This window comes from Anoplophora glabripennis, unplaced genomic scaffold (genome assembly GCF_000390285.2).
Source record: "Anoplophora glabripennis isolate ALB-LARVAE unplaced genomic scaffold, Agla_2.0 scaffold402, whole genome shotgun sequence".
Classification (NCBI taxonomy): Eukaryota; Metazoa; Arthropoda; class Insecta; order Coleoptera; family Cerambycidae; genus Anoplophora; species Anoplophora glabripennis.
Window position 1 is genome coordinate 304,827 of NW_019416506.1, and position 11,463 is coordinate 316,289.

General features: G+C 29.4%; 1 protein-coding gene across 2 annotated transcripts in view; it reads left to right on the top strand.

Annotated features, from left to right (window-relative positions):
- The first annotated feature begins 2,327 nt into the window (after window positions 1-2,327).
- LOC108910773 (probable cytochrome P450 49a1) overlaps window positions 2,328-11,463 on the top strand; it is a 21,402-nt gene continuing 12,266 nt past the window's right edge. The window contains exons 1-4 of one of the 2 annotated variants that reach the window (XM_018715482.1): window positions 2,328-2,415; window positions 8,277-8,547; window positions 8,885-9,131; window positions 9,272-9,388. In XM_018715482.1, the coding sequence (XP_018570998.1) occupies window positions 8,289-8,547; window positions 8,885-9,131; window positions 9,272-9,388 (623 nt within the window). In that variant the 5' untranslated portion in view covers window positions 2,328-2,415; window positions 8,277-8,288. Of the gene's footprint in view, window positions 2,416-6,350; window positions 6,433-8,276; window positions 8,548-8,884; window positions 9,132-9,271; window positions 9,389-11,463 lie in introns of those variants that run through there. The other variant, XM_018715481.1, reaches the window with a different exon arrangement.

Here is an 11,463-nt window from a genome sequence, read left to right on the forward strand (position 1 = left end):
TTTGAAACAGTTGAGGAAATTGTGTTGTAGAGAACAAGTTAATTTAGAATATAAAACAGAACTTGTAGAGAAACATAGGAACTCTTTTAAGATTACGTAATCCAAAAGAAAAGAAAAACGTGATAAAAGTATGTAGCTAACAATTATGATTTGAAAATAGTTCACAACACTACAATTTATTAATAAATCCTTTATTATAAAATAAGATTCAGTTCAGAAAGGTTTGAGTTTCCGGAATACCGTATTTTTGCTTCACTGACTGATTTGGCCAAATTAAACAAACTTAGAGACTTTATAATTAACAATTTGAAAAATTTTGAACACTAAATAAAATATTAAAATTGTCACAATAAAAATCAAGATTTTTTAGAAAACTAAATCTTTCTCTTTGTAAATCTTGTACAAGATTAATAAAATTTGAAAGATCGCCTCCCCTTATGTTTTTATAATCGAAACTGGGTTGAAAACCGACTAGCTACACATTCTAAAATCAGTCGACAGAATTTAAGATTGTGAAATATCTTTCTATTTTGTCTCAAATCATTTTTAACTAGACAAAAATGTCAGCAGCTCTTTTAAAAATATGTTATTGGTTATAAATTTGGTATTTAAATATGTAGTGACCCAACATGCAAAACGAAAATATTTGCAAATTTCAACGGACCGCATGAGAGTTATTACTAAACAAACATAATTTACGCAGTGCTTGAGAAAGTTAATTATTATATAACATCTGTTTTTAGATTAAATGCGGAACTATTACAAAACTCTTATGGAGGACGAGAATATAGGTACGACGTCTGGTCGTGCCGTTCTTAATAGCGGCATTAATTTTTTCAACATACTTTCGTCTGTATGAACTACGGGAGTAAATATGACGAACCTACTTCAGAAATGTTAACAATGCGTTGCGATGAAATCGTTCTTAAATAAACAAATAATTCTTATCAGTAAAGTTTTTCTGTTAGATACATTAGCATCTTCTTGAGCAACAAAAGAAATAGATTTGTGTGGTTTCTTATATTAACAAAATTGGATATTCCTTCCAAAATGAAAAAGCAAAAATATATAAAGCTTATTTTTTCTGATATAGAAAATACTTGTATCTTTTACTTTATATATTTATAATAATTTTGATCTCGATGTGACAAAATTTCAAGAACATGTAGAGAATTAGCGCATTGTCTATAAATAACAAACAAATTAAAATAATCCTCATTAGTATAATTTAAACGATCCCCAGTCATTTCGACAAAAACTATTCAGACACAACAATAATTTGACAACTAACTTGACAAATGTCATGTTATTTCAATTGTTTTTAGAGTATTTTCTGATCACGGACAATTTGACAAGTCTGATACGAGAAAAACTGCAAAATATAGAAAATTGCAAATATGTCTAAAAGTAGTAACGGCAACCCTAACGATGCTTATATCACTTGAAAGAAAATTTCAATCTGCATACGACAAAGTAAAAAAATACAGGGAGTTTCATTTAACTTAACAAAGTTATAGCTGTTTGAAGTTATCAAAATGTAACAGCAAAAATGAAACACCTCTTAGTAAACGTTTTAAATTGTTGGTATACCATAAGTTAGTGTTACCTATGCCGTTTACAGCTACCAAAAATCCATTTGATATCAATCTCCTGAAAAGAGTTACAAGCATCTTCGGGGACCTTTGCATCTGTCAAATTTTTTCTTTAACAAGTAATATCTCAAAATCTATAACTCCTAGGTATTGAATAAAGTGACCCTCAAATTTCACATAGCATCCGAAAATGCAATAATATATAGGGTTCCCATTTAAAATAACGAAGTTGTTGTCGACTTCCGGTATAACCGGAAGTGCTGGAGAGTTCTAGATATTTTAGTTGTGCTCGCCATAGGGACATTGCCATGTTGCCAAATGCTCAATTTTTTCGGAGCATTACTTTTATAGATATCAGTCATCGGACGCAGTTACCGGTGGGACACCCTGTATAGGGCGTATATATCCAAAACGTATAAGAACCATTTCTTTCTAACTTCTCGGAAATTATTAGAAATTTCTCAAAAGTATTGAAATTGGTTCACCTTTATTATATCTTTGATGTTACACATAACAATAAAATGCGCTGTTATAATAAACTGTAATAGCTCTTTTTGCAATAGATATATATATTTTTTTGTAATATGTCTGTTTAATATTCATTATTTTATCTACAAATATGAATAAACATAAAGCTACACATAATTGATGGAAATTATGTAAAAAGATGTAAATTAAACAATGAAAAGAGCAATGTTTTCATTTGTTATTACATTACACATTTGTTATGCCATACTGTCAAGCAATTTCCTGTAATCTCGACAAATGCGGCGAAAATTGAAAGTGCGTGCAAATATTCATTCAGGAATTACTCAGACAGAACGTAAGTATATTAGTGTGATAAACAAATAATAAGTAATATTTGTAAAGATTACCTACCTATATTTAGTTGCAGGTCTGTTGTAACAGCCTTTTTATAAAATTGTTACAAAATTTATAAATTAAAATTAAATGTCTACCGGTACTTAGTTTTGTAAAGTACCTTAGAGAAACAGTAAAATTTGGGGAAATTAAAAATTCATTCACTGAAAGCTTGGATAGATAGAAATGGTCTTACAAAAAGTGTGGAGTTTTTTATCGCAAGATCTACACGGAGAGAACTATTTTTATCGTGGTTCTCAGGTTGTCATCCTGGGATGATCAGTTTTATGTCAATATAAACAAATATCTTTTTTTACTAAAAATAAACGACTTTGTAGACACTAATAAATGATTTTTTTGCCATAACTATGTGCACTTTGCTAGATTCAACTGTTAACTGCGTAAAAAAAAAGTTACAAGTAAAGACCAAGATATTTATAAGTAGACAGTGTCACCATCCCACGCTTTTTACTTTTTGACTTTTTAAATATAAATCAAAAATTATAATCTATAGTTGATAGTTTTTTTTTAAGCTTGCCGTATGTTTTTGTAACACTCATAAGAAAAATTACTGTTTAATACAGATTATCGTAACAAAACTTGATGGTCGATTTCGATGCAGGTACGTTCCTATATAGTCCAAGAGAATTAAGCTCAAAACCTTCGAGATATAGCTATTGCTTGACGTAGATTAGATATTAGTAAAAATCGGTCGAAAATAATATAAACAATGAAAATCACGTGTTTTTTCTCACATTTTCCAATATAACTTCTTAAATATGCAGTTTACAGAAAAAACGATTACTGATCAAATTGTTTGTTATGAAATTTTCTATAAGACAGAATTATTTTGATAGGTACCTGCGCATTTCATATTTTTGTTGCTAGATAGTTAAAACAGCGTGAGAAAGTGATGAAAATAGAGGTAATTTTGAAGCCTTCAACTGATAGGTAAGAAATTGTCCAATTCTACTATAAATGTAGATGTAAGTACTTTAAAGGATTACAAAACGAAATTCCAAAACCCGATCAAAATCGGTCTGATAGTTTTGGTATGAGACAATCTGTTACTAAATTTCAGCGCGAAATGTCGTTATTTTTTTGCGTCAGTGGTGGGGTTAAAGTTAAAGGCATTTTAATTGGCGCTGATTTTTTTACACATACTTGGATTATTTAACTATCATATAGAATCGTTATAATATTAATTTTCTTTTTTTTAATAATTTTTGGAGCGATTTTAAAAATTCGAAAAATTTTGACTTTATAAACAAATACTTTCGTGAAGCGGTTTTGCGGGTTCGAATATATACCAAAGTACTAAAACATAGTTTGCATTAAATGACAAGCCTATAATGTAAATATGTAACAAAGACGAATATATCATTATGTCACAATCATCATTTTTATTTTTAAATCAGATATCTTTTCATAAGGAACGTATTTCTTCTAGATGGGTACGAGCCCAAGTAAGCATGTTAACATTGTTAACCCATTTGCCACTCACTACCAATAAAATTTTGTCATAATTGTATGATTTCCTCACGAAATTAACTAAACCCTAATTATTTAGTTGTTAGCGTCAATGTTAAGGTTAATATTTTTTGTAATTTCATATCCATGAGAATGTTATGTAATTCTTGTTTTCAGTCATTTGTAACAAATTGGATGCCTATTATAGTTTATAGCAACATAACGTAATTGCAGCAAAAAAAATATTTAGAAAATGATCCAATTTTGGACTCAGTTAAAAAAGTATTAGCTGTTAGCACACTGTTCCAAATATTTTTTTATTTTTATTAACTACTAATTAAATATTAGGAGTAAAATTGAGCTGATACATATGAAGCGAAATTTATGAGTTGTCACTATAAACAATCATTTTTAAATATATACAATCATTTCTAATAACAATTGAAATAAATCTGAAAAGTCGAGATAATCGATACTGGGAAAATATAATTTAAAAACTTGTATACTTTAACTGGAATTAAGTGAAAAATGCAAAAGAGGTTGCATTAAGGAAACTTCTTGTTGCAAATCGCCACCTTTTTCATGACTTTTAAGACTTCTTGTAAGCTGTTTTATCATTGGAAGATTAAATATTATCAAGTTCTTAACGTTTCTTGAGTATTTTTATATTGTTTTCTAACTCTGGACTATTTCCCACTTAACTTTCCTGTTCCACTTACCTCGGTTAGTTTTGCAGATATAAAAATTTTGTTGAAATAAAAGTTGTAGTGTTTTTTCTATTTGTAGCAACAAAAAACCAATTACATTTTTAGATGCAAAATTTTATTCTGAACAAAAATATATAACATATGTGGCGCTTATTTTTGACAGTTTTTGATATATTTGCATTTAATCGAATAAATAAACCCCGCATATTGCATATTCAAGATTGCCATGATTTTATTAATATTTTGTTTCCAATAATTATTTTGACATTTATGACAATTAAAATAACAATGAACAATAGTTGTGAATTAATTTTCGGAAAATTAAAGTGGGAAATACACAGTTTAGCAAAAAAGAACATAATAATATTGTCGAGGTATATTTCAATAACAACAATAATGCTAGCGCCGCTGTCAGAGTTTACCGAAATAAGTATCCTGACAGGCACACCACGTCAAGAAAAACTTTCTTGACAAAACGAAATAGACGACTTTCGTCAGAAATTCCATTGAACCAGCTGAGGGTAATAACCTGGCAACAACGGAGCACCATGTCATAATACTGGAGAAGCTACCAACTTTTTAAATAACAATTTCACGATGTGGATTGGTAGGCAAAGCTCCACATTGTAGCCTTCCCGTAGTCCAGATCTTAGTCCACTGGATTTTTTCTTGTAGGATTATTTATAAAATAAAGTATGTACTAATAGAGTAGATGTAAATCAATTAATTGAAAGAATAACGACCGAAGAAATTGCGAACATCAATAATAATCCCGATGTATTAGAAAATTGATCGCATCCAGAGGAATAGGACTCATAGAATAATGATTAAAATAATTTACATTTTTCTTGTTCTATGTTCTTGTTCTAATATTCATTACTCTTTCTATAATTTTGTTATTTATTCGAACTATTGTTTATGTTCTTCTGTTTTCGTTTCCCGATATTTTACAATATAACTGTAAAGAATAAGTGCCTTACATACATTTAAATAATTTTCTTCGGAATAACATTTTAGAACTGAAAATGTAATAATTTACAAGGTATTCCATTAAAAAAATAATAAGTTGTATCAGCCACACCGACATTTAAATTTGAATTGTTTTTTTTGTTCTTACAAACATAAACTTCATAAAAAACACTACAACTTTTATTTCAACAAAATTTTTATATCTGCAAAACTAACCGAGATAAGTCGGGTGGGAAAGATAAGTGGAACACTCTGTACCTATATGAAGTACGCTGGTTACATAGTCCTCAAAAAATATGGCACGCTACTGGAATAAAAAAATACTTTTAGATCAATTACTTTAAAAATAATGCCTCTGTTTTATTATACCAATATCATTCGCCTTTAATTATTTTGCACATTTCAACTAAGAAATATTCTCTTCTTGATTTTGCAAACACGAAACGATAATTAATCTTTACAAGTTACAAGATTTACACCTAGTGTCATCTAAGGATGTGCGAGAAGACAAATTCTTTGTACACATACTTTCATTCAACGCCTACTACCGTTTGCTACACTCCACAAAAGAAAATTTCTCACACTGTAGTTTGCTGGAGTAACTGGAGTTGAGTCTGTAGTACTTGTTTCAGGCGACTCGTAAAACGCACCTCCACTGAAATATTGCAAAAGATTGAAACTGACCCCTCCCCACATAAAAGTTTATAAATCTAAGTCAGTACGATATTACTAGATTAGTAGATTTCTGAAATGCTTTAATTTGTTTTTGTTCGCCGATTCGCCGGTTGCACTTGTCGATTGTGATCATTTTTTTTTGTTCAAATTGGGATAATGTAAGTACTGAATCAGTACAATATCTAGCAGTGTTTGGTTATTTGGAAAATACACCGCAACTTATGTTGTGAAAAACATTTTAAAATATATTTGAAACAGTTCAGGACAATTTGGAAGATCTAGTATTAAATACAAAGCAAAAATATAAATTAGTAATTGACCATTTGGTTCACATACAATTTACCCGTATTACATGTGTGTACTGAGTGTTAAAAAATAAAATGCTAACACCATATTCTTTAAATTTGGAAAAACATAATGGAATGAAAGAATTACAAACTAATTAGTTTAATAAGTGATTTTTGTAACAATATATTTAATAAACAATATTGATTGAACAATTTATTAATTATGGGTAATACTTATTAAATAATATGATCAACAAAAGTTCTGTAATAAGAGAAACTAATTGTAAATAGGTAACATAATATGATATAACTCTCTGCAAACTGTTATCACTAAATGATGTATTATAATTATTATATAAATTTATTATTGAAACCTTAAAAGCTTTGGAGAGCTGCTCATATTTTAAAATTCAATTTGTTTATTGGTTTCTTTTTATTTAAAAATTAAGGAAAGCGTTGCTAATTATTAAACTAATTAAATCTAAATAAGTAAACTTGCGATATATCTGTAGATACCAATTTGTAGTTATAAATTAAAAAATTAAGTAAACAGTGAGTTCAAGGTGGATTTGCCAATTTAACCTTACAATGTTCGTTCATTACTTTTTGTAATATATTTTAAATACATAATTAAACAGAAATTTACAATTTCTTTGTCTACTAAACTTAATATGTAAGCTTGTTTTCAAACTAACGTCTTGTGTTAACGCAGTTACAGATGTTTTTAAGATTTAATAATTAGCTATTTAGTATTGGAAGATTATTTACAACTGTATAATACCAGGTGTGAGCATAATTGTTTTTAATTAAGATTAAATTTCAATCTACAACAGCTTCTCTGATGTAACTCATATAAATGTAAAAGAATAACAATTTAAATAATAGGAAATGACAGGTGGTAAAAGCACTTATGTAACTTTTTGCTAAAAGCCCTAAATTGTGCAAATAATTTACACTCCATATACAGGGTACTTTCGAATGTCGGGTTTAAATTTTAATGGGTTATAGCTGATGCCAAAATAATGAGTTTCGCAACTAGTCAATCTAATAAAGGTTTTATAATAACATCTGAAGTCAATGAGATTTCTGATGCCGGTTATCAAATTTATTAATCATAATTCATACATTCGTACGGTCATTCTTGGACATTTTAATAATCGATTTTGTTCTATGTTTTGGTTTCAGTTTGTTGTGAGTAGATGTTAATTTAGTGTTAATGTTATAGCTTGTTGTTTTAACAGTTTTGCCCAAATGGCACATATTTTAATTTATGGGGAATGTCTTCAAAATTTTGTACAAGCATCTCGGTTCCGACACTCTAAGGGGTCCATTCTGAAGAGTTTCTGCCAGAAGTTTAAAATATCTGGGAAAATTGGAGTAATTGGATGGAATTCTTTTTCTCGAGATATTTCTTTTGATTCCTTAATAATCATAGCTCAAAAGAAATGTTTGTCAAGTTAAAGGACCTTGAAACTAGAAACTTCAAGCTTCAAAATTCAAAAATCACTAACAAATTACGAAATAGTTTTGTTCCCTTTCCCTTTCCAGTGGAGTAAAATAACTAACAGTTCGTTAAAAGCAATTATATTTTGCAATAACTTTTATAGGTCTAATATTGCAAATAAATATGTCAATATCTACGTAAAACCTTATCCTTTAATTGCATGTTATTTAATATGTTACTGACACTGACAATGTTTCTTTTTTTACTTCAGATCACTCTAGAGATGTCTAAGGAGATACCAAGGAAGTTATTAAGACCAAGAGCTGTACAAATGATGAAAAAAAGATGGATAACAGATAAGCCAACAGCTGTCGATCGAACATATTCGACGGCAATAGCTGTAACGCCTGAAATGTACGATGAAAACGTATTTGAACGCAAAATAGAGCCAGTGGAATGTATCCCTAAAGAATACAGCGAGATACCAGGGCCAAAAGAATGGCCTCTCATCGGAAATGCTTGGAGATTTGCCCCCATAATAGGTGGGTAATAGGAATTGCCATATTTACTCAATAAAAAAATGACTGACTATTGTACATGGCAACATTAAGCCACCTTTGTTTAATACGCCTATTTCTATCTTTGCCACACTGTGTACAAAAACAAAAATGAAAAGGGGACCACTGACTTCTAGAAATCAGTAGCCATCTGAAGAGTGTCAGTGCGTGTCATAAGTGTACAAATGGGAAAGATGTGTTATTATTTTCACATTATACCCTTACCAGTCGCGTGGATCGAAATGTAGAAAATAAATCTGCGTAATATTTTGGCACTCTAATTGGTCTTCCTATTTCAATTTATCTTCTCTCTAAATTTCAGGCCAGTATAAAATTCACGAGTTGGACAAGGTGATGTGGTCCCTTAGGAGGGAATATGGAAAAATAGTAAAAGTAGGCGGCTTGGTGGGACATCCAGATTTACTCTTCGTTTTTGACGGAGACTTGATACATAAAGTGTTTCGAAGAGAGGAAGGAATGCCCCACAGACCGTCCATGCCGTCTCTTCATTATTACAAACAGGTCTTTCAAAAAGATTTCTTTGAAGGCAACGAGGGTGTGATAGGAGTGTAAGTAGCGAAGACTTTTAGTGTGACGTCGCGTGATATTGATATATCCGAAGAAATATCTTAAATATGGAGATATCTTAAATGAAAGAGTTGTCGCCTGTTTATTTTTGGTGAGAGATTTTAGTAATTTTAAATTTCAGTCACGGGCCCAAATGGGATGCGTTTAGGAAAGAAGTGCAACAAATACTATTACCTCCGGCTACAGCAAGAAAATATGTGGAACCTCTTAATGTTATAGCCACCGACTTTTTAGTAAGGTTAGTGTACATTTAAAAAAGGGAAATGTAAGTTTGCTAAAGAACAAATTATTTTTCGCTGAATAACAATTAATAGATTGAATATTAGTCTCAGTATTATTACCAGAAAAAAAAGACATGTCACTTGACGTGATTTGACGTCAAGTGGACCCCCATTTCCCACTTGATCATGGAATTTGAGTTCATGCATTTTAATCAAAAGTAGTCATTACCAACAATTATAACCTAAAACCGTTTTTAAAAATTTTCATTTTAATAACAGTTTTTTTGCATTCAACATGTTCGGGACTTTAAATTAAAAAATTAATTGTGTAAAAACCATTAAAAGTTTAATAAAAGAAAATTTGAGTGCCTATTGTTTAACAATATAAATTTTTATATCGCAATTTTATTAAACTTTAATTTTTTTTTAACATTAGTTAACTTATTTGTTATAATATTTTCAATTAACTTTTAAATAAACGAATGAAAAATTTAATGACTTCTCAGTCAGATAATAAAGTCTTGTTTTAGTTACTTACATCCGTCATACATTTAAGTTTAATATTCCGAAAGAAAATTTGAGTGCCCAGTAGTAGTTTAAATAATATAAATTTTTATATCTCGAAGCTTGAATTCCAGTAGCCGACATTTAAAAAAACTTTTTTATAATTAAACATAATTTTATGAAACTTTAACTTTCTTTTAACATTATATCAAGATGTATTTACAATAAATACATATATAAAAAATTATTGCTTTAAATAATAAACAAAGAAAGCAAAAATAAAATGAATAAATAAATGTAAATTTTACAGTAATGTGTTACCATTCATTTTTTGAAAAAAGAAACAACCTATAAAATATTTACAAAACTTTTTAATCATTTTTCAACAATACAAAAGGAAATAAAAAAGACCTAGAAGATATTAATTTCTAATATTACTTTCTTACGCAAATAACCTACATGTACAACACTGAAAAATTATTAATTTCACGACCAGCAACTGTAGAAAATTCTGTTTTAAATAGTGGACGATAAGAAATTGCATTTGAAATAAATATTAACTGACAAAAGTATGTCCGTATCGGGGATGGAACCGCGAACCTCTAAATTAGTAAGACAAAACGCAGCGCTCGCAGCCATGAAGACCCCTTCTAGTAAATTTTCATAACTTGGCTTATATACTTATATATATTTTAAAATATCTAGTTGCCTCTTGACATATAAACAATTATAACAATGAATATATTGACGGATGTATAATTGATTTTTATTTTATGAAATGACTAATTAAAAGGGTGTCCTTAATTCGACTGCTAAATTTCTACAGGATATTCTTTAATCAAAATTAACATAAACTTTGTTAATGAATTAGTTGCAGTACCTACCTTACTGAGATATATCAGTTTGAAGAGGCCCTATTGACAATGTTACCTTCTAAATATTTTCTAAACTATTTGAAGAATCAATATCAAATTTCGTATGTACATATTTTTATCCTTAAAAATGAAATTTTTCTTTGTCTTTTTGTAAATACAAGCCCTATAGTCCTATACAGGGTGATTCATTAACAATGGGAAAGTCGAAAGATGAAGATACTACACGTGAAATGGTGACCATTGGCGCAAACATGCCTTATCAGAAAGTTAATAGTTTCGGAAATACAGGGTGTTGAAAGTTATATTTTTAAATCGTTTTTTTGCGATTATTCTGAAAATATGTAGGTTAGGAACTTGAAAATTTGTGAAACTATATTTTTTAAGGCGACGGATAAGATGCGTGTTGTAATTTCGGTATCTCGATCCGTTTTCGAGAAAAATCGATTTAACGAATACTATGTTTTGATAATATGAGAAATTAAAAGCGAAACAAATCAAGTGTTTCTTCGTGTTATTACAACAATTAACAATAAAACAAATAAAATACGTAATTATGATTTAAAGTAATTGTAAGAATCCATCGTTGACACTGATACACTTTACACGTTTTCTGAGAGATCTTCGAGTTTGTAACAACATATTGGGATTGCGTCTGACTTCGTTGGCAGCAATTTGTATTCTTTGCCACAACTCTTCACACAAGCCAATAGATT